The sequence below is a fragment of the Emydura macquarii genome, unplaced genomic scaffold (assembly GCF_026122565.2).
Source record: "Emydura macquarii macquarii isolate MOO-44397 ecotype Brisbane River unplaced genomic scaffold, CSIRO-AGI_Emac_v2 contig_1876, whole genome shotgun sequence".
In the NCBI taxonomy this organism is placed as follows: Eukaryota; Metazoa; Chordata; order Testudines; family Chelidae; genus Emydura; species Emydura macquarii.
In genome coordinates, this window is record NW_027132013.1 from 23,917,451 (window position 1) to 23,941,561 (window position 24,111).

Sequence of the window (24,111 nt, forward strand, 5' to 3'; positions counted from 1 at the left end):
ACCACCATTTACTGTTTTTATGATTTCTTCTGCTGTGTTACTGAGAAGCAGTAGCAATGCCATAGTGAAAAGTGAGCAGAGCTTTCTGTTCAAGAGCTCATTTTTCAAAGGGCTCTAAAATGCATATGATTATGCATAGGCAGATTGCCTTGAAAACTGCCATATCATATCAGGGCAAAGGTAGAGTTATTGGTGCAAATCTGGGGTTATTTGCTCCAGTGTGTTGCGTTACAGACCCCTTTTCAAAATGACTCATTTAAAAAAAAAAAAAAAGTTTTGTTCTTCTGAGGTTTTTTTCTCCTCTTAAGCGTTGAAGGGAAAATATAGGAAGGAGCCACGTGCAACTGATATCAGTGTATTTCTCATTATTTCAGCTAGTGAACAACACAGAGAATCCTCTGTACAGTGCTATTTCAAAAGTTTAGACTTTTTCTGGTTCTGTAAAGGGGTTCACAATTGTTGGTAGCCAAATCTGAGTTGGAAGAAGGATAAACAAAACATCAATTTCAAGTCAATTTTTCAAAGGGCTATATAATTCACAAGTACATCCAGATTGGCTTAAAATATAGTATGCCAGTGGAGGGCCTGGATTACACTTTGTGGCGTAAATTTGGAGTCACTGGGTCAAGGGTTTCCTAAAATCAGCCCTTCAACGAGGCTTGCTTTTACCTTTCAGTGTATTCTAAATGCATGTATAGACAGATTACCTTGAAAATAGTTATGCCACAGGATAATAAATATGGCAAATTTGGGGTTATTGGTTCAAGGAGTTCCCAAAATGACTTGCTTTTAATTTTTGGAATGTTCTAGAATCACTCACACATCAGTGAAACTGGGGTGGGTAGTTGAGAAGGGTCATGCTAGCAGCACACAGCATTGAGAAACATGGGGAGTTGAGAATGGGCATGCTCTATATGTGACACAGCTATATAGCGCTGAGATACTGGCAAGGAGCGGCGACCAAGGAACCTGTGCTCAGGCTTTTCTCAAGATTCAGGCTCTTATTCATTTCATGCTCCCTAAGGAAATGCTCAGTAAGTGAGAAGCCGAAGGAGCCATTCACTCACTAGCTCAGTTGGTGGCCTGGGCAGAGTGGTGCTGATCTGAACCTTAACTTTGCCTTTGAAGACCTAACACTAAGAAACAGGACTATAATAGTAACTTACTCCTCCATAACCAAGCCTGCCACTTGGTACACTGCACAACTCCAAATCAGCACTCCCATTCATGCAGTCCAGTGGAGCCTTGCTGTGCTCTGTGCCACCCGCTTGATCCAGGGAACACGTGCTGCTGGTTGGCAAAGGCTAAGGGAGAGGTCATGTACTGTGATCTTCCTGGTGATTTAGAACAGGGATCAAAGTGGGCAGAGTTGCGTATGTGTGGTGTCATTTTCACTCTGCATTTCCTTGCTTTCCAACATTTGTATTCTGGGAACTGAGCTCTCCTGCTTTAGAATGGCACAAAGCGCACAGTACAGCACCTACACCCTCAACTCAACATTAACAAAATTTTGTACGTAAATACCAACATATGGTCCTTTCCACCCTTCCTTTATTCTGATATGTATGGGCAATGTTATAGAATATGAGCCTAAAACTAATTGAAGACCATTCTGTGTTTTTGATATGATATTCCAGTGCATTTATCATGTTTGATTATCTCCACTTCTCAGGTGGTTACAAGGCCTCATTACAGTGTGATTTTATAGCACAAAACAATGTGTGCACTGTCTGGTTTATTGGTTAATTTGTATATGTGGTTGAGAATAATAGAGTGCTTGAGGACCATAAATTTCCAGCATAGAGCTGAACACATTTGTTTATATCATACATACAACAGGTAAAGAGTAGTGACTTGTAATGCCCTTTAATACAGATCCCATAAAGGATATCAGACTCCACTATATCAGATTGCTAAATGGTCTTTGAAGTAATTTAACGCATAATAGCCATCCATAAGACCTACATCAATTATCTGACTCTCTTTTACAGCCTCCCCTTCCAAAATTGTCCATGTAATGTTTCTCTAGACTCATTTTCCTAATTCTCAAGATACTTCCCCCTAGAATAATAAGGCAAAATTATGACTTCATCTGCCCTTTTATTTATATTTTAAAATCACTATACCATTTTGTTAAAAGTTTATGATGCTGTCAAATTACAGAGCAGTTGACAAATAATTGTAAGAAGTTAATATTAAGCATCTCAAGTTGTATAATTGTTGACGACATGTTGAGACCTTTCCAGTCACTAATTCCTAATACCTAGTACAAGTATCCACTCAGGAAAATTGCATTTTCTTTAATGTCTTTTATGGATGTCCTTGCCCCTAGTTATGAGGGTTTTCCTCTCCTGCTGTGATCATATTTTTATGTATCTTATTGTAGTGATGAAAGTGAGGATGGATTGGATGACAATCCTTTGCTGCCTCAGTCTGGGGATTCCCTGATGCAAGTTAAGGAAGAGCCCCCAAACTCATTGCTTGGGGAATCTTCTGGAGCAGGAAATTCTGGGATGTTAAACACACATTCCCTCAATGGAATACTGCAGCCAGGTGAGCGTGCATTCCTGCTTGCTATGGGGTAAAGTGGTTTTTTTGTTTGTTTATAGGTCCTTTCTTTAAATTCAGTTGTTATTTCATAATAAAATAAAATGTCCTCTTTAAACAGAGCCGAAGTCAGAAAAAGGGAGTCTGTATAACTTTTCCAAACTGAAGAAGAGCAGAAAGTGGCTGAAGGTAAGAGTACTGGAGATGAAGGGAAGCTGTGATCAAAATCTATTGTGGCGTAGCTCCTAGGAGTGTTCTACTTGGACCGAGGAAACAAAAGTGGTTTCTGTGGTAGTATTCCCTAGGGCATTTATGAAGCATTGAATATTTAAAAAAAAAAAAAAAATTTGAACACTGATCAAAATATGGCACATCCATATATTAACTTATGTATTATTAGTCATTTTTATTAAGGCAGTGCCTAAGGGCCAGCCAAGGATGTGGCTCCATTGTGCTAGATGCTGTACAAACATAGAGTAGGAGACATTCCGTGTCCTGAAGAGTTTACGATCTAAATAGACACAACAGACATGGTAGGGGAGGGGAGTGAATAAGCAGAGTGAATAACGTGATGGCAGCCAATGTCATGTTAGTTCCACTTTATTTGTTTATTAGTGGGTTTACTTAAGAGGAAAAGCTAAATGGAAAGAAGAAGGAAACAGAGAGGTGAAGGATGCAGGGGAGAAGAGAATAAGAGGGGCAGGTGTGGAGTGAAGCCAAGGTGAAACAACTGCTTCAACTCTCTCCTTTCCCCTCCCTCACAAACAGCCAATCAAGTGTAGTGCACTAAATATTTCCTATGGCTATAAGCCTTTCCATGGTTCTTTTCATTTTACCCTTCCTTGTAAAAACTAAATAATGCCTTATTGAAAGTCTAGTTCCTGATGTTCCTTGTTTGTTAGGATTGTTTGGCATTGCTCTGGTAATGCACTAAAACTGACAGTTGCAGTCACATGAGGCAGTCCCTCCTCTCCATCCAGGCAAATCTTCACATGGCATTGAGCCATATAACAGTTATACACCAGCTCCCTCCTGGTCACTAGCATGGGATTTGTGGCTATAGGAAATAGATCAGAGCCAGGCTCCCGTATGCCTCAGCAGTGCCTGGCTGCCAGAATAACCCTTAAGGCCATTGGCAGCTGTCACAAATTAGAGCAGCCTGGAGACTGCTCTAAGTTATATCTGGGATCAGACTAGTATATGCTCTCAGCTTCAGGTTTAAGGGAATGCCAAGGTAGTTTAAAGCAACTTTTGTAACCCCTACTCTTCAGCTGCATTGAGGGCTCACTGGACACTGTCAAAAATTGTACTGCTGGGCAGTCTTAGGAAGAAGATGCAGTGCCCTCTTACTGGGACAGAACATAATGTTGTAAAGGTGTGTGACTGTGCAGGGTGTGAGCGTGTTTTGTGAAGCTGTGAAAAGAGGAAAGATGATGTCAAGAGGAATTTTTGTTTGCTCTTGCACTTTCTTGGTCTCCTCTTCTCTTCTGTTCACTGCACTCTCTTCAGTAACTCAATGTAAAATCTGATTACTTTTCAGAAAGCTTCGATGTTAGTCTCTGTATTACTAAGGGGAAGGAGAGCTTTTATTTAGATTAAAAAAACCCAAACCCTCCCAAAACAAAACAATACACTACACACACAGTTCTTCGAGTGCTTGTTCACGTCAGTTCCAGTCTAGGTGTGTGTTCGCTCACATGCACGGTCACTGGAATTTTTTTTCCTTAGCGGTGTCCATAGGGCTGGCTCTGGTGCCCTCTGGAGACCCGCACCCATGCTGTGGTATATGAGTCGCCGTCAGCCCTCTGCCTCCTCAGTGCCTTCTTTCCGTCCATGACAGTTGCTGGAACCCTCATTCTTGCTTGCTACTGCAAGTGTTCAGAGTTTCCCTAATAGTTTTAGTTTAGTTGCCTTTTTGTTTTCTGTTAAATTAATCTGTATATAGTTGAGTGTTAGTCCCATTAGGGACCTCCGTCCGAGAACGGGACATGCATTGTTCCCCAGGCTTCAGACCTTATTCTATCTACAATAAATCCTTCCCGCTTAGCAACCGCTACAACAGGTGCCTAAAGTGCCTGGGGGAATCTCATAGGAAGGACAAGTGCAGGATTTGTAAAGGTTTCAGGCTGAGGACTAAAAAAGAGAGAGAAATCTGCATGAAAGCCCTGCTGATAGAGGCGGCACTGACACTGGCCTCAGAACTGCCTTGTTCCATGTTGGTGCTGAGCCCTTCTTCTTTGCTGCAGAGTGCACCTCCGGCACCAATGCCTTCTTGTCACCGCTCCTCTTATCCATCAACAAAGAAGGGGTAGAAGAAACAGCGCTCTGACACAGATTGTTCCCTCCTCACCAAAAAAGCAGTGAAGCGGGGCCAGGCATAGGTCCCGTGTTGGACCAGCCCCTTGCGTCAGGACAGCCAGAGCTGGATTCTCCACCCAGAGCACCGAGCCTCTTGAGGGAGCCACCTCCGACTCTGGGGAGCGGAAGGGACCTCACCAGCTTATGGTACCATCAACGCCAGAGGCGTTTCAAGCGATCAGGGACCTGATGAAGCCCGCAGTGGAGCCTCTGCAGTGGCTACATCGCTCCTCCGAGCCATGACGCTGATCAGTATCTCCATGGCTCCAGTTGCCAGTGCAGAGGAGGTCCCCGCCTTCACGGCATCGGTCCCCAAGATTGTGCTCCCAGTCCCTGGTACCGAGGCCCTCACCCGCAGCTGAGCAGCATTGATCCCGGTCCTTGGCACCAAGACACTCATCCACAGCTTTGCAGCACTGATACCGGTCTCCTTAGAACCGGTCCTCATCTTCCTGGCACCGGTCCCCGGCCTCACAGCACTGGTCTCAGGAGCCCTGCCACCAGTCTACGACACCTCGCTCTTCAGCATCTTGCCACTCACCATACCGGAATATCATGGGACACAGAGTTCCAGGCACTAGTCCCTCTCCCCATGGCACCATCCCTCAGCACCACAGGAAAGCTGGAGAGAAGCAATGTTAGCCCCTCTGTGATCTCCAGGAAAGAAATCCTACTCTTTGACTGATGGCAGGGAACCCACTGCGTGAACCAGCCAGGAGGAGGAGAGACCACCGCCTCCCCTACTGCTGCCGTCTTCTTCCTCATCCCTGGATGAGGCAGTCACCTCAGGACCCTCAATCCCATTGGATGATTTTCGAGTCCACCAAGAGCTCCTCAAAAGGTTGGCTCCCAATCTGGGTTTGGAGGCAGAGGAGCTCAAGGAAACCGTGGACAACCTCTTCATTGTGCTGGCAGCTGCGGAGCCAGCCCAGGTCATGCAGTCTGTACATGACGGGGCGCTCAAAGTAGTCACGTCCCTGTGGCAAACACCATCTTCTCTGCCACCAATATCCAAAATGGCCGAAAAGAAATGCTACGTCCCAGTCAAGGGATTTGAGTATCAGACAAGCTCAGCCCCCAAAAATAGACTCCAAAAAGTTAGATTTGTTTGGGAGGAAGACTTATTCCATGCACAGCCTCCAATTTAGAATTGCCAATCAGCAGGTATTGCTGGGGAGGTACAATTATAATATCTGGGACTCCCTTAAAAAAATTGGGGACGTGCTGCCGCAGGAGCAGGCACAGGACTTTGCCACCACCTTGTTGAAGGTCAAGGCAGTGTCCGGGGCCGCTCTGCAGGCAGCACTGGATGCAGCAGACGCAGCAGCAAGATCTATGGCCTCTGCTGTTTTGATGCGTAGGTGCTCATGGCTAAAATCATCAGGTCTGTCCCAGGAAATGCAACAGTCCATCCAAGACCTCCGTTTGACGGTAGTGTGCTGTTTTCGGATCAGACCAACACTAGACTCCAAGGGCTAAAAGATTCAATAGCCACCCTGCAATCGTTAGGCCTATACACACCACAGGCCTCGAGACGACAGTTTCGCCCTCCTCATCAGCAGCCTAGGTTTCAGGCTGCACGTTTTGGCCCCTACAAGAGGAAGGATAAGGACAAGGGGCTTGTCCTTGCTCTGCCCTGACCACCTCGTCTACTACCCACCCGGGGCTCTCCCGGCGCTTAAGCGGGCAATGCCAATCAATTTGAGGGTATGCTTGAGGACGGCATTCCAGTCTTTATCCAGGATCCTTCTTCCCAATTATTTCTGAACCACCTCACCCGTTCCTCCCTGCATGGGCCCGGATTATGTTGGACCGTTGGGTCCTCAGCATCATTTCAGCGGGCTACATCCTACAATTCTCTTCATCCCCCCTCTCTGCCACTACTCCTCCTTCCTGTCCCTTTCACAAGCAAGTTCTCGTGCAGGAGGTGGAAAACCTTCTCAGGGTTGGGGCTATAGAGGAAGTTCCCCTAGACATGAAGGGGAAAGGTTTTTACTCCCAGTACTTCCTCATCCCCTAGGTGAAAGGGGGCCTCAGACCTATCGTAGACCTGCGACGTCTGAACAAGTATCTGAAGAGACTAGGTTCCGCATGGTCTTCCTAGCCTCAATCCTCCCTTCACTGGATCCAGGAGACTGGTATGCCTAAAGGATGCATATTTCCACATTGCGATATTCCCTGGCCCACAGGCATTTCCTCTGGTTCGTGGTGGTTTGTTTTCACTGTCCGTTTACGGCTCTGCCATTTGGCCTGTCTTCTGCCCAACGACATTCACAAAATATATGGCGGTGGTGGCCATGCACCTATGGTGCTGGGGAGTGCAGATTTACCCTACCTTACCTGGATGACTGGCAAATCAAGGGCAGGTCCCAGTCTCAGGTCCGACCCAGCCTCAACCTAGTATAGACCACCTGCTTGGGCCTAATGATAAACGAACAAAAATTGAAGTTTTTACTGGTCCAGTGAATAGAGTTCATTGGAGTGGTCCTCGACTCCACACAAGCCAAAAGCCTCTCTACCAGAACCCTGTTTCAAAGTCATGTCAGACCTTATCTCACACACCTGCACTTTTCCCCTCACAACAGTCTGGACTTGCCTCAAGCTGGTAGGCCATATGGCGGTTTGCACATATGTGCTGCGACACACATGTCTGAGGCTCAGGCCACTACAGTCATGGGCTCAGCATATACCCAGAGCAGGAACAGCCTGGACCACATGGTCACAGTACCTCTGCACATCTTGTCCTCCCTGGGTTGGTGGTTGAATCCCCATTCAGTAATGCAGCGCATGCCCTTTGAAGGATTACTCCCCTTGGTCACCCTGGTTTCCAATGCCTCGGACCTGGGAGGGGGGCTCATATCCGTTCCAATCACAGTACCCAAGGGACCTGGTCGCAAGAAGATCACAATCTGCACGTAAACATCAGGGAGCTCAGGGCAATACCTCTCGCATGCCAAGTATTCCTTCCCTTCATGGCGGGCAAGGTAGTCCAGGTTCTGATGCATCAACAAGCAAGGCAGGACCCGCTCTCTGGCCCTGTGAGAAGAGGCCATTAGCCTGTGGAACTTCACCGTTAGACACAATATTCACATCATGGCATCTCATCTCCCGGGGGGCCAAGAATGCCACAGTGGACCTCCTCAGCAGGTCCTTCTTACCATGCCACGAATGGTCACTCCACCCATAGGTGGCCAGTATGGTCTTCCAGAGGTGGGGTTCTCCCCAAGTGGACCTTTTTGCATCCAAACTGAACAAGGAATATTGTCAATTCTGCTCAATGCATAGGCTCAATGAGGGGTCGCTGTCTAATGCCTGCCTTCTCTTGTGGACGGGAGCTCTCATGTATATCTTCCCTCCCATACCATTAATACAGAGTCCTGTTGAGAGACAAGGCAGATATGATCCTGATAGCACCTGCATGGCCACATCAGCATTGGTTCAGCACACTGCTGGAATTGTCACGTTGGCCCAATCTCCTCTCTCAGAACTGGGGCCAGCTTCTATACCCGGACATTCAGATGTAGAATCCCTACATTGGACGACATGGAGACTGAGTGGCTAAACCCTGAAGAACAAGCGTATATGTCTCAGGTCCAACAAATCCTGATGGGCAGCAAGAAACCCTCCACTAGGGTGTCGTATCTGGCCAAGTAGAAAAGGTTCATCTGCTGGGTGTCAGGTTGAAAAATCTTGCCTCACCAGGCAACAATCCAGGCTATTCTAGACTACTTGTTGCTTCTTAAACTTGAGGGCCTAGCTATCTTTTCGTAAAAGGTCCATCTGGTAGTCATCTCCATGTTCCACCCTCTGATCCAAGGGAAATCAGTTTCTGCCCACTACATGACAGTTAGGTTCCTGAAAGGCCTAGAAAGGCTTTACCCTCAAGTTTGGGATCTGTTGCCCCCCTGGGATCCGAACCTCATTCTGTCAAACTCATGGGGCCCCTCTTTGAGCCTTTGGCTACCTGCTTCTTGTGTCCTTCATGGTAGCAATCACCTCAGTGGGGAGGGTGTCTGAGATTAGAGCATTCACCTCAGAGCCACTGCACACAGTGACAAAGTCCAGCTGTGACCTCAGCTGGCCTTTTTACCCAAGGTAGTGTCCTAGTTCCATAACAACCAAGACATATTTCTCCCAGTGTTTTTTCCGAAACCACAGGGCTCGGACGAGGAATGTAAGTGGCACTCACTTGATGTCAGGTGTGCCTTAGCCTTCTATATTGAGAAGACAAAACCCTTCCATAGGATATGCAACTCTTTGTCTCAGTGGCAGAAAGGATGAAAGGCTTACCAGTTTCCTCCCAGAAAATCTCCTCATGGATAACTTCCTGCATCAAATTCTGTTATGAGCAGGCAAATGTTCCTTTGCTGGGAATCGCCACAGCCCATTCCACCAGAGCGCAAGCCTCTTTGGTGACTTTTCTGGCATAGATATATGGGTACAGGACCTGGTCGTCGGTCCATACCTTCACGTCCCAATTACACCATCATCCAACAGGCGACGGATGACACCAATTTCAGCAGAGCAGTGCTGCACATCTGTGAACTCTGAGTCCATCTCCAGGGCATGTTACTTGTGAGTCACCTAGAATGGAATAGATGTGAGCAAGCACCTGAAGAAGAAAAGACAGTTACTTATCTTTGAAACTGTTGTTTTTCAAGATGTGTTGTTCATGTCCATTCCATGACCCGCCCTCCGTCCCCGCTATTAGAGTTGATGGCAAGAAGGAACTGAGGGGGTGCAGGGCTGGAGGCGCCTCATATCGCGGCATAAGTGTGAGGCTCCAGAGGGCGCCAGAGCCAGCCTTACAGATACAGCTAAGGGAAAAAACCCACTGACCGTGCCTATGGGCACGCACACACCTAGAATGGAATGGGCATGAGCAACACATCTCGAGGGCCAACAGTTACAAAGGTAAGTAACCGTCTTTTCTGTCCTTGAGGAGAGGAAGAGTGAAAGAATGACAACACATGACAGAGGTTAGTCACATTGCTTAATGCGTTACTGGAAGGCTCTCTGATCCTATGGTAATGAGTGTGATATGAGAACCTATGTAGAACAGACTATAGTTATGGTGTCCTTGGATCAGGGTCTTAGTCTCCTCTATTTTCTAAAATAGTGACTGAACTGATGACTCTCAACGAATGGTAGTATTTTGGTTAATTGAAATGAAAGGGGTGCGTTCAAAAACATGATGTATATTTACTACCATGTCTAAAGTACAGTGAGGTGGTCAAATAAATGAAACAGACATTTGGGGCCCAATTCATTATTGCTCCTGGTCTGAATGAGAAAGGAGAGTGGCAGGGTTGCTTTATGTTCCTTTATTCTGGAGCTGGTTCTCAGTGAAGATAAAGTAGTTTTAGGACATAACTTAACTTTTACCTGATTGTGTATGGCCTCCAAAGCTCTTCTGGCTTTATATGAAGAGAGAGAATGTTTCCGTTAGTGTATTGTGCTTGGCCTTTGAGGAATGCTTTCCTGCCTTCCAAACATAAAATGATCATAGTGGCTCAGGCCACAGGTTCATCACATTTAATATCTTGCTTTTGGTAGTTGCCAATACCTAATAGTTCAGAGAGAGACAGAAATCCCAATAAGGTGCTTGGCCAATTATGCATTGCAATATGTGGTGAGAGGTACTGGCGTGTGCTGCTTTGGCTGCACGTGTGGCATTTCATTTCTTAGGACAGACTAAGAAAACTATTTATGTTTTGCATGTAAATGCTTCTTGGTGATTTCAAATGGGAAGCACTGTGTGAATAGTAACTACTGAAGTTGGACCAGTTCTGCAGTACTTATTTGAGCAAACAACTGCTGGAATTCTGCCTAAGTAAAAAATTCACTAGAGATCATTTCACTCTTACCAGAGCATCCTCCTGAGTGACGACTCCAGTGACACGGATTCACCAAGTGATGAGGATGGAGAGGAGGAGGAGGAGTTTTCTCTTACCAAGGAAGAGCTTCACAACATGCTGCGATTGCACAAGTATAAGAAACTGCATCAAAGTAAATACAGCAAGGACAAAGAGGTAAAAGACCTGGAATGTGACACACTTGTCACTCATTTTTGACATTTTGATTTTATTTTCTAATTCAGTGCAATATTTTAGTTGATCTTAAACTTGCTTACAGAACTGTGTATGGTCTCTGGCACACTAAGAAAATATCCCATTGTGCAGCACCCCAGGACAATCTAAAACTTGGTCCAGACAAGTGTAATTTATTTACAGGCCAATGGACAAGCTGCTGACCTTACATTCTAGAATCCCCTCTTCTGAGAATCCCCCAACATTACATAAGTACCAGTGCACAATGTGGTATCTCTCCTTACCCCAAACCCATGTCCCTCCTTGCCACAGCGAACTACTGTCGTGAGACCAGAATTTACTCAGCATGAGAAGTAAGGGGTTATTGGATACATTTTAATATAGCTAGCTGCCACAGTTAAGGTTGAAATGGTAATTTAAACCACAGGCAGCCGTTCATTGCCGACACACAGCCTCTCTGCGGTGAGAGAATAGTGAGGAGCTCTCTACATTTTCACAGGAGATTTTGTTCTGTTTTTTCCTTTTGCTTTCTCCATGGTTTTGTTGGCTTTTTCCTTTTTCTCAGTCTTTTTCCTTTCTTCACTTTCCTTTTCACATTCCAGACACTGTTGTCCTCACATGCCTATAGAGAATTATAACTTTCCCTCACTGACTGTCCCTCTCTCTCTCCCGCTTTCAGGAGAAAAGGGGATCCTGCTGCTGTCACTGCACTTTTAGATCTTTCCAACTGCTGTGGACCCTTCTGTTTCCAGCATTCCATCCCTTCTTGTACTAAAGGAATGTTTCCCATACTGTTCTGCTTTCTATTTGAATTGCAGTAGAGAAAGTGTGCTGGGGGGAACACTGCACGTATTCCCCATGAGTAAGGATAAGATTTGGTCACGGAAGTCACAGATTGCATGACTTTGAGACCTCCGTGACACTTTCCCTTCAGCTTTAGCCGTGTTTCTGGAGCGGTGGGGCTGGAGCTTTCAGCCAGTAGGGGCTCTGGAGTGCCAAACGGCAGGTACCCTGGAGCTCTCAGCCGCTGCCACAGTGGGTGCTGGAGCCCTCCCGCAGCAGGGTTTGGGCTCTCATCCCCCCCCTTCCCGAGGGGCTTGGGCTTCAGTTGTCCTCCTGTCAGGTTCCCCTCTCCCATTATTTTTTAGCAAAAGTCATAGACGGATTGCGGGCTTCCGTGAATTTTTGTTTATTGCCTTCAACCTGTCTGGACTTTTACTAAAAATAACCGTAACAAAATCTTAACCTGACCCATGACATGCTGCTGGGCCAGAATCTGAAATGAAAATTGGTGCCCTCACTTCAAATTCCTTGTAAATTCCACCAAATGGGAGGTGAAAGAGATGATTTTCCCACCCTTCTCATTGCTTCTGTCCAGTTTTCTCTGCTTCTGTTCATCCAATTACAATCTCGTTGCTGTGTGGCCTCCTCCTGGTGTCCCCTTGTGGCCTTAGGGCAGCCTGGCAAGCAGCTGTTCAACTCAGTTTTCCCCCTTCAAGGAGCTTCTTAAATATACTCCGCACAGACTTTCATAAGTCTAATGACAGCAGCCCTCCAATGACAGCAGCAGACCTTAGGGTCTGATTTTATTCACTTGATGGTCATAAATAAACACAAAAATCTTCTCTCTGAAAGCTGTCTCTCCCTGCACATCCATCTTTCAGCTTCCTGCTGCTTTTTATAAGGAAATCAGTTGATCCCTTCTTAGTAACTAGGGTTGGTTGGCCTCAGGCCTCTAGTCTTTAAGAGCAAGCCATCTTTTTACAAATCACATATTGCATTTTGGGAAGAGGCCCCACTCTAACTTTCGTATTCTTGAAAGTACAGTACAGAACACAATTGTTGTTAGGCCCTTTATAAAAAGATGAAGGCTGATTACACTAGTTGTTGTTTTCAGACTGTAGTTGAAGGTACTATTCAGCTGAAACACCCACAATATTTAAGTGCAGCTCAGTAGCTTGTCCCTAAAGGGGAAGAGAAAACATGCATACAAAAAAGTTTAGTTATTACGAATTGGTTTTTGTTCCAGAAGTCTCACTACCTCTCCAGAAGTTTCCCCAGTTAACTGGAGCAGAAAATTAATCTGACAGTAAGTTCAGAGGTAAAAAGTCAACTAAACTAGAGAGTAGGAAAGAGATTTCCCTGTTATCTGAAATTTGTGTACAGCATGAGTTATTATGGTGACTGGTACTTTAGAAGTGCTGATTTTTGACTACTGAAAATGTTGGGACAACTATAGGTTTTTTTCTTCTTTGACAACCTGAATCTTAGTTAGTTGTACCTGGAGTAATTGCTTTAAACACTTTTTTCCTAGCCTGATCCATGGATATACTACTTGTGGTGGTGTTGTCTGTAGAGTCATGGAAGTGATGTAATTTCTGGATTAGACTATTAAAAACCAAATGCTGTACTCTCTTCACGCTGAAAGGGATGCTATCCACTTCAATTAAAAAATAATAATAATAATTTCAGGTACTACATCTGTTCCATGGTTTCTCTGGCTGCATTTATGGCACTGCAGTTGTGTTTCCCTATTTTTAGAAAATGTTTTTCTCAAATTGCTGTGCGAAATCCCGCACAAACACCTAAGAGCATTAGTTGACTCTATAGGAATGATTTCACACAAACTGCTATCTAGTGCACAAAGTATGCAAACTGGAAAAATAGAGAGCTTTTGTCCCCGCTCTCCCATCTGTCGATTATAGTAATTGTATGATGTTAACAAGTTAACTCCTGTCTTTAGGCAGGTTGGAGCCCCTCCCAGAGGAGGGAGGAATTGGCCTCCACCCGTTCTTGTGGAAGATTCTGTGTATGTGGTCCCTTTATGCCACCCCAGTATAGGACTCTGTGTGAGGCTTCTGCTGTTGCCACCCTAATACAGCTATGATGGAGTGGGACCAGTGAAGTCCCCACCACAGACACTTAGTACGCTATTGGATTGGTGTCCAGAGGAATTGGAGGGCACTCATTTGTAGGAATACCTGCCCTGGTTGCCACCCAAACATATGAGTGCAGCCTTCCCATTCCCTCCTCTTTTTTTCTCTAGAGAGAATGAGGATGAGGTAGCCTCAGGTCCTTCCTTCACCCAAGGGAGACACAGTAGTGCTTGCTTACTCAGACTGAGTACTAGGAGCAGCACAATGACTCACTAATTCTGGCCAACTGGGAGCTGCAAAGTCAGGGCCTCCCCTTCATCTGGCTGTTGGGAGAGGCTGTGGTGGCTGTGATTCCTTTCCTACCCAGAGTGCACCAGAGCAAGCAGGTGCATCCTGCCCCTTCATTGGTGGCTGAATGGTACACCTCACGGGCCCTCCCTTCTCCCCATCACACTCAGGACAGCCAGGAAGAGACCCCCTCTTCCCTTGATGGTGGTAGTGACCCCCATTCCTTCCAAGATACAACCATGGCAGTAGTTGTCCCCATCTCCCCCACTCAGTGAGCAGGTTCCGAGTGCTTTGGTGGTGGGCACGGGGCCGTACATGACTTTCTGCCTATGTGGGAGCCTGTTTGCAGACTTGACAGACATCACTGCATTGGCTACATGCTGGCTATATTTTCACTCTTTACTTTGCAACTATGAAGGCTCAAAACATGATTTAAAAAAAAAAAAAAAAGAAAACTGAGATTCTGACTGCAGGAGCTGGTGTCCTAGACATGTTCTTATAGTGCCTGTGTTTTAATTCAGTGCAGCTTTTTGAGTACCCTGTTAGCCGCTTGGTGGGAGCCTGATGATGCCTGCTTTGCATAAAATAGAGCAGATTTCAACTAAAACATGGGAATGTGACCTATAGTAATGATATGGGTCCTAACATGCAGTGTTCTAATTTGAGCCAAGCAGATGGCTATTTGAATTTAGGTGGAGCATTGTATGCTGAGACCTGTAGTCTCTGCAGGCTGTTCTTTCATATTATTAGTGAGGAGGCTGCAATTCACTTGTAGAGCTTTGGGAACCAAATCTGGCCCAGTGCCTTCACTTTGGGCACCCTATCTTAATCTACTTCAATTTTAGATATGAAGGAGTACACATTTTTCAAACTTTTCTTTATGGACAAGATTTGAATTTATTTACTCAGCTATATCTTTTATCAGTTATGTTGCCTAACTGTTTGCTTCTGCTTCAGTTGCAGCAATACCAGTACTACAGTGCAGGGCTACTCTCCACACATGACCCCTACTATGAACAACAGCGCCATCTCCTAGGGCCCAAGAAAAAGAAGTTCAAAGAGGAAAAAAAATTAAAAGGTGAGGTAACCACCCTGTGTTACTGACTGGGGAGTTTGTATGACTAGACTTGTCTTATTGTTTTTTCACTTACTAATGAACATTAATCTTCAATACCACTGATGGTAGGTAGATAGGTAATATCACATATTATAGAAGAAAGAACCGAAGACACTGGTGTGGCTTATCTATTCCCCCCAAAGAGTGTGGATACGAAAACGGGGGTTAGAAATTGGGAGTTCCTGGATTCTCGTCTTTGTCTTTGACCACTAGATTATTCCTATGTCTGTCACTCTAGAGCTAATCACCCTATAACTGATTCCATTACTTAGCACTGTTTTGGAATCAACAGATATCATTGCATACTGTCATTCTGTTACTCAGTTTTCTGGCAAATATAGCAAATGCTTGAAAAACACAAGAAGTTGCAAAGTATTTGGATAGTTTTCCCTATAGGTAAGATACTTCTAAAAGGAATTATGGGGCCTGAGACTGCAGTCTGGAAACATGAAGGATGTGTTAGGAAACTGCTGTCTGAGGTGAATTAAAATAGATCTACTTCTGACAACTCTCAGCTAGAGTTTTTCAGATGCGTATTTTTCAGGAAATGCAGTTTCCTTTCTCGACTGAGCTGTCAACAGCTGGAAATCTGTGAGGAAACAGGAAGAGAAGGTTGTGAACTACCCATGCAAAGTGAATTCTGCCTAGTGCAACTACTGAAAGTCTGATCTGTGTTCAAGGAGCTTATTTTGGCCTGCCTTCCTTCCTTCCTTTCTTCCCTACCCTGCATTGCTCTTGCTACATAGGTTTTTCTCTCAAAAACTTAGTCTACCTGGCTTTGCAGAATCTCAGCAGCTTATTTGTTAATTATCAGATCCTAGTGTCTGTTAGTTTCCTCTGAACACCTGGTAACTGTACTGAAATCAACTAGACATTTCTTTCAAATGACCCACAGCTTGGTTTGAGACTTATCATATTGAATGCTGATCTTGTTCTTTTTAAATGTCTGTGATTAGAGCTTCACTCAGGGGCAAGAAAACATATCAGTATTCCAAATATTTTAACTGTACAGGCAAATTTCCCTGGGGAAAAGAGTATCTAGCTCTCACCATCTAGCAATATGAGAATTTTCCTGTCTAATGGCTAAGTAATGAAGAGGTAGCTAGTGTTGTGAATGGGTGGGCCCAGAATGGGATGGACATAGAATCAGTCCTATACCAGTCCCCTTTTTATTGGTCCCATTAGTTGTTAGATATAAAATGGTTAGGAGAACACAGCGAGGGAGGACATGTGAGTTGATGTGGAGGATCACAAATGACAGGAAAAGAAACTGATCTTGTGACCATTGTTTCCATGCAGCCAAGCTGAAAAAGGTGAAGAAAAAGAGGAGAAGGGATGAAGAACTCTCCTCAGAGGAGTCGCCAAGACGCCACCATCACCAGACCAAAGTTTTTGCCAAGTTTTCTCATGATGCACCTCCACCAGGCTCCAAGAAGAAGCACTTGACCATCGAACAACTGAATGCCCGCCGACGGAAAGTGTGGCTTAGCATTGTCAAAAAGGAGCTACCAAAGGTGAGCTTGGCCGATGGCATTGAACAGGGGATGCTAAGGCAAAGAAGGTTTGACTTATCAGGAAGTCAGAATGCACCAGAAAACAGAATGCAGTGAAAGAAGGCTTTCTGTGGATCACCGGCGGTCACGATGCTATTCCATAATCCGTCTCTTTCTGTGTTGGTGAGTGAGGTGCACTCCCAACATGTCTGATTTTTTTTAAATTAGGTTTTCATTAGATTTTAAGTAGGTATACAATTACGGCAAAGAAGAAGGGGTGCATTCCACAGAAAAAAGGAAAAGAGGGTTAGTAGAACAGCTGAATTACACTGTTTTTTAAGTTTGTTTTACGTAATTCTTTTAACTGTTGCAATACATGTCTATGCCCCCAGTAGCCAGGTTGAAAGCCATTCTAATGCTTCAGAGGAGGGCAGAAATCTCCATAATGCTTATGATTATGTAATTGAAGACTGTCTCATAATACAGTTATATGGTGCTTTAAATGTGTGTGTACATGCGTGTGTGGTGTTTAAGAAATGGATACTTACCTTATAAAACATTTATCAAGCCATAATCCCTTAAATAATGGACATATGAAATTTTGTCTTGTTTTAGGCATTCAAGCAAAAAGCTTCAGCACGCAACCTTTTCTTAACCAACAGCAAAAAGGTAAGGTCGGCCAAGCTTTATGTTTGCATATTATATCTTGTGCAAAAAACTGTAATATTTGCATGTTCCTATTGTCTCTTCTTAATGCATTGGCATTCTTTTAAACCATTGCTTAATACAGCAGTTCTGGTAGTACATAATTTATTGTTTTTATTACAAATCTTCTCCCTCTCTCTCTAGTTCAATGGTCCCCAAATGTTTTACCCCAGCAGCTCCCTCTGTGCCCCTTTCCACACTTCCCTCCCCGCTTCCCCCAGCTGGGGTTGGTAGTGGGGCCACGGTTGAGGCCAGTGGTGGCGACTGGGAGCAGGGCCATAGTTGGGGGGCTGCAGCGGCCAGAGCATTGGGACAGGCGGGGCTGCCAGAGAGCCGGGTAGCGGCTGCGGGGTGGCTGGGAGTGGGGTACCCAGGGCAGCCGAGGCCATGGCTGGGGGGTGGGACCGGAGCAGAGTTTTGTCAGAGTGGGGCCGGATGGCGCTCCCTCCCCTCCCCCTGTGGGGGTCTGGCCCAGGCCCTGCTGTGTCCCCCCGAATGTTCCTCCGTGCCCCCCTAGGGGTTGTGCCCCACAGTTTGGGGACCACAGCTCTATTTTAACTTATCCATTTGTAAGTAGGAATATGACTATTTGCTATTAATGATTTCAGTCCAGCTCTTTGGGCTTGATCCAAGGGTCATTGAAGTAAATTGAAAGCCTCCTCTTGATTTTGATGAGCTTTTGATCAGCACTCTAGTTAACAGGTGTTCACATCACCAACAATTACCAGCATTCTTTTTGGCCTTCTGTGCAAAGAGGCCAAAGATTGACTGGGCATGGAGAATAAACAGAAGTAGTCTGTCCAGGTTGGGATTGGATCACTTTGGCAGGGCAGTATGAGGGATGCTTGCACAGCTATTATCAGTTCTACATCCATCTTTCAGATAGAGATCTTCACACTCCAGGTCTGTCTATGTGGTATGTTTCATAAGCAATAGATGCACTTTAAAAAAACAAAACATGGATTTTGCGAGATTTGGATCTATTTTGTCTTTGGTGGCAAGAGCTACTTTGTGTATTTTTAGTTCACTGATCTCTGATACAATAAACTCATTCCATTATAGTTCACTTTATTGACTTTTTTTTTTTTTTTACTAAGGTGTGATCCTACACATAGTTATCCACATGCTTAACTTTACTATTGTGAGTAATCCTATTGAAATTGATGCGGCTACTTATGGTAGTCAAGTTAAGCATATATATAAGTGTGTTAAGTGTGTGCAGGATCGGAGTCTAACAATTGAGCAAATTTCTGTGTAAGTGGTTCCAAAACAAATTTATTAATGAATATTTTTTAGTCTTTTGGATCAGCAGATGGGAAGTGCCCTGGCTTGTACTAGGGAGGAAAGTTTTATTTTTAAAGAGCGTTTGATTATGGCTTTCTCAGCATGTACATGTGCAATAAAATTTTTCTCTGGTATTGTGAGGTGCATATCTAAGGAAGGATTTGCTGTGCACGAGTGCATAGCTAACTTAGCAAGTAAGAAGTATAGTGAAATATATTGCTGTGAACCAGTAGGGACAGTGAGGGTTGGTGAAGGACTCCCACTGACTTTATACATGTGAATAGATTGAGGGAGGGTTTTCTGTGTACTTTTGTAAGATATGCAGTAGAGGTGGCATCTCTTATGCATTTTAGGAGCTTTGCAACAGACAGGTTCTCTCCAGCATGTTTACTGAAGTACATGGGGCTGGGTGTGCTGGTGGCATGTGGACGAGTAGTTAAAGATTATAGTATTTACAGGGGCTGTTGTCTACCTCTAGCAAGCCAGCAGAACTATAAAGCTCTGGAGAGTGAAGCTGTGCTGCATTTTCTTCAAAACACACAGCCATACCCACACACCTATTAATAGAAATTAAGGATTCAAGAGTAAGCTCTCAAAAGTTAGGAAATGCCAAAGGTAAGGTTGCACATGCATCCTTAACTCTGTCCCTTGTGCATATATATACATTCAAATGCAGCATTTCATTACATCTTTGTTCACATAATTCTCAACTAATGGAGCATAACATAATTTTTCTGTAACCTTAGATATACATTTTTAAGAGTATTTTGTGATACTAAATAAACGCTCCATGAAAGTCTTTATATGAAAAATACACACTAAGCATTATTTACAGAACACACTACAGACTAAATGTACTACATAGAGTAATTGTGTAAAATACCTGCTATGTGTAGGCCACCCAAATATGTAGCTAAATTGGCGTTATAGTTGACTGCCTTATCCCTTGACTTGAACCTAAGGAAGAATTTGCTGCTGGTTAAAAAGAAAATGTGTCCTACATATATGCTGAAAATTATTAAAATACACACATTAGAGGAAAAAGAACTTAACACAAATGTTTAAGCAAGCAAAGATTTACTGGACCATTATGACAATGAAGTTAGCATAATAGAATGAAAAAATACAATGTGCTACACCTTTATCTAAGGTTGTAGGAAAAATTGTATGATAATATACTGTATAATTTAGAAATAGCATGTGATCATGTAATTAGACTGTATCATAATGCATATATAAAGCAGTTGTAGGCATGGACAGCAGCGTTAAAAAGCCAACCGCTCTACACTTCCATGATTGCTACCGCAGGTGCAGCCTCACTGTTGGTAACAGTGAGAGACACTAGGGGGCAGAGTCTGGTGTAGGAAAGGTCTATGTAACTTGCCCACAGTCAAACAAGAAGTAAGGGGCAGAAACATTGTTCAAAATCAGATCTCCTGAGTCCTATTCTATTGCCTTAGCCATAAGACACCATCCCCTTTGAGTACTTAATCATGCAAACTTGACGTTTTTAATGTTGGGTTTTGTAAGTAATATTATGTTTGATGTGTGTCTGTGAAGCCTTGTAGAAGCTCTTTTCTTCTTTTGTACCCCAAAACAAAAGCTTTAAGGTAAGCACAGCATCAAAAGTTTTTGGAGGGTCAGCCTTGGGTGTAGGAATTTGCAGCCGTGCAACACCTAAATGTTGCCTTTTGGGGTTGGTGATTTTAAATCTTTTTTCTCTATTCCTGAACTCTCCCTCTTCACCTCAGCTGGCCCATCAATGCATGAGGGAGGTGCGTCGAGCTGCTATCCAGGCCCAGAAGAACTGCAAGGAGACTCTACCACGTGCACGTCGCCTCACCAAGGAAATGCTTCTCTACTGGAAGAAGTATGAGAAGGTGGAAAAAGAACACCGCAAACGAGCTGAGAAGGAGGCTTTGGAACAGCGCAAGCTAGATGAGGAGATGAGAGAGGTAGGGCAAAAACATAGACTGGTGAAAATTTATCTGGCAAGAGCTAGAGCAAGAAGCTGAAGAGACATGAACAACCACAATAGTCAGGGTTTTTAAACCGGGGCAGTGAAATTCCCCAACTGTTCTTCCTTTCAGTGATCTTCTAGAGATTTTCTTCCACTTTCTTAAAAGGATTTACCAGAATCCTCTGACAAATTAGCTATAACCAGAACCTTCAAATTGCAAGAATTACAGTTACAGGCCATAATGATGGTTAAAGAGGATGTGACTAGTGAGCTGTAGTGTGTCTGACTTGCACATAATGCTCAGTGCTCTCTATTTCTAAGGGATGATCTTTTAGAGATTATAATTGTAGTTCTTTCTCAAATTCAGAAATCAGGCTATTTTTCAATTCACTGGTGTGTTAATTGACTTAAGTTATGTATAGAGCATAATAAAACATATGGAATTTATCTTCAGAACACATGAAAACAGTCAAGGACCCAACTGATAATTGTCTCGTGGTCCCTTTATGTTTGTGATGTCAATGCAAAGGGTTTACAAAGCAGTCAGATGGCCCATCTCAGGAGCAGCCCAGGGATGAATTCAGGCAAAACTAGTTATTTTTACATGAGTTTCATTTGGATTATGTGCATCTTTACTTGCAGGTGGGGGAACCTGGGGCATAAAAATAAATCAGTCTGTCCAAGACTACAAAGGAAGTCAGTGACGGAGCTGGAATTGGAACTCTGGAGTTCCTGATTCCCAGTCATGTGCTCACATCAAATCATGCCTTCATCTATAGGATATTCCTTATCCATACCATTTCCTAAGCATTTTGTGAAGCCTTTTCGCTGTTTTACATTAATACACTAGCTGTACCATAGCAATTTGTATAGTCAGATATAAAAAATGGAATTTATACAACAAAGTCTTGTTGAACACTGAGCATTCCACCTCATTTCTAACTTCTCACCCTGCTGCTGTTTTACCCGAAGATGCATTATGTTTGTTAGCTCCATCCTTATTCTTTCTTCTGTGTAAGTGAATGGTAAGACAATTCTGGATTTAATTTCTGTGACTTTTTAAACATGTATGAAAACTTCTAGTTGGACATGCAGTTTTTCAGCCACCTGGACACTCCTGCCTGATTTTTACAATGTAAAGAAAACTACCAAGCTGCTTTTCCCCAGGTCTTGGTGTTCCTGGTCATGGTTTACTATACTAAGAGACACTCTGAGCTCATAATCACTGTAAATTATGGTATAGGTATTTGAGTATGATGAGTGATAGTGTACAACCAGTATTCCAGTACGCTGATACCATGGTGATGAGTTCAATATAAAAATTAAGATTGTTTATATGCTACAAAGTTAAAAGGTTGAAACTCATAATTTGTTTGCATTTCTTTGTCTTCTACTCTTCTTTAAAAATTAAACCTCATTTCATTTCCCCTCTGCCTTTTTTTTTGTAAATTCTCTTTTCTCAGGCTAAGAGACAGCAGCGAAAACTTAACTTCCTGATCACCCAGACTGAGTTATATGCCCATTTCATGAGTCGTAAACGAGATATTGGACATGATGAAATACAGGAAGAAATCCTGCGCAAGCTGGAAGACACCTCTACCCAAAGGCAGATAGATATTGGTGGAGGGGTAGTGGTCAACATTACCCAGGAGGATTATGGTAAGGCTAGAAACTAAATTCCAACAAGCCATAGGAACCATTGGAGGTGATGGTTACTATGTGTAGAGAATGATGCAGACCTAAGGGCTTCTGTGCTCGGAATGTTATGTGAAGAAGCCCTTCTTTAAATCATTGGACTTTATCCATGTCTTAATTTGAGATGATACTGTAATGTGATGGGTTTTAATGTGGTGGTATTGTTTTCAGATAGTAACTACTACAAGGCTCAGGCTCTGAAGAATGCAGAAGATGCTTACCAGATTCACCAGGCCCGGGTGTGTATTTCTTGGGTGCTTGAGGTGGAAGGGGAAGTGGAGTAAATTGAAGAAGCACTAAAACCAGAATTTTCTATAGTGATCTTCTTTCAAGTCACCTATTTTAATTATGGATGCTGAGCTTCTTTTAATTTGGTTGTTGCCCTGTTAATTTGTGAACAGCTGGGAAACTGGAGGGCAGAGGATTGGATGAAAACAAATTGTATAATCAAGCTATAGGGACAGGCTTATTTTTATTACTTTGAGGGGACCACGTGTGTTAACATGTGAAGGGTGAAAGACCATTTCCCAATTAATTTCTTGCATTAGCTTGCATCCTGTATCTTACTCAAATTTTCCCCTTGTTTAGACCAGGTCATTTGATGAAGATGCAAAGGAGAGTCGGGCAGCTGCTCTTCGGGCTGCTAACAAGTCTGGCACTGGCTTTGGAGAGAGCTACAGCCTAGCAAACCCATCGATCCGGGCTGGAGAGGACATTCCACAGCCTACCATTTTCAATGGTAAACTGAAAGGGTACCAGCTGAAAGGCATGAATTGGCTGGCCAACCTGTATGAGCAGGTATGCGAGGGCTTCTTACATCCACTTACACTTCTAGGGACAGATTTAGTCCTGATGTAATTTCATGGTAACCAGTGCAGTTATACTATAAATTTGGCCCATAGTCTCTATTCAGATCAAAAGATCTTTTATGAAGTGTAAGAACACTTCAGGCCTTGTCCCTCATATATATATACTGCCTGCTTTTCTACAGAAGAGAAAAGAATATTGTGTAGCTCCAAGTATCCCTGACTTCTTTGGGAACTACGATAAAATTGCATGGGGTATTGGCCTCTAGATTTTTCATTTACATATTTATGCACCCTCACCCATACTAGACTGAACACTGGGGAGTTTATGCACATGCTACTCTTTAATGCCTAGATCAATCTGTAAATTGGAGACAGACTTGCATTTGAACACAAACATGTTTTAAATTAAATTGCAAATTGTAGGCATGTTGAGGAAAAAAATTCAGGCTGAAAATGAATGAAGATGTGAAAGGGAGAGATTACCACTTCATAGGACTACTAGGGGAAGAAGGTGCAGGAGGTTTCATATTGGTTATAAACAGAATTGCCAGATCTCACTTTAGTGGCATGTGGTCTGATAGTTTTACATGTGTTAAAGAAAAGTGAGATAGAGGTATTCAAATAGTGTTTTTGGGTTTTTTTTGCAGGGCATCAATGGAATTCTTGCAGATGAAATGGGTCTGGGTAAAACAGTCCAGAGTATCGCTCTGCTAGCACATCTGGCTGAGGTAGGTGGATTCTTTGTGACCTGTATACCTGATGGAAGACACATACTTAATGTGTGTTTGAACAGGGTTCTAACTGATGAATTGAAGCCTTAAGATGGATGCTTGATGAAGCATTTCCTTTCAGAATGCATATCCTTCTAAAGATGCAACTTTAAAAAGAGAATATATATACTGAATTGTACACTCTTGGCATCCAAAGAT

At 43.7% G+C, this 24,111-nt stretch overlaps 1 protein-coding gene across 1 annotated transcript in view; it reads left to right on the forward strand.

Moving 5' to 3' along the window:
* The window catches only part of INO80 (INO80 complex ATPase subunit), a 131,106-nt gene that overhangs the window by 15,505 nt on the left and 91,490 nt on the right, over positions 1–24,111 (forward strand). The window contains exons 3-13 of the mRNA XM_067557961.1: positions 2,387–2,553; positions 2,669–2,736; positions 10,776–10,937; positions 15,077–15,197; positions 16,536–16,750; positions 17,345–17,398; positions 20,470–20,673; positions 22,142–22,337; positions 22,545–22,612; positions 22,962–23,171; positions 23,830–23,910. Coding sequence (XP_067414062.1) covers positions 2,387–2,553; positions 2,669–2,736; positions 10,776–10,937; positions 15,077–15,197; positions 16,536–16,750; positions 17,345–17,398; positions 20,470–20,673; positions 22,142–22,337; positions 22,545–22,612; positions 22,962–23,171; positions 23,830–23,910 — 1,546 coding nt within the window. The remainder of the gene's footprint in view (positions 1–2,386; positions 2,554–2,668; positions 2,737–10,775; positions 10,938–15,076; positions 15,198–16,535; positions 16,751–17,344; positions 17,399–20,469; positions 20,674–22,141; positions 22,338–22,544; positions 22,613–22,961; positions 23,172–23,829; positions 23,911–24,111) is intronic.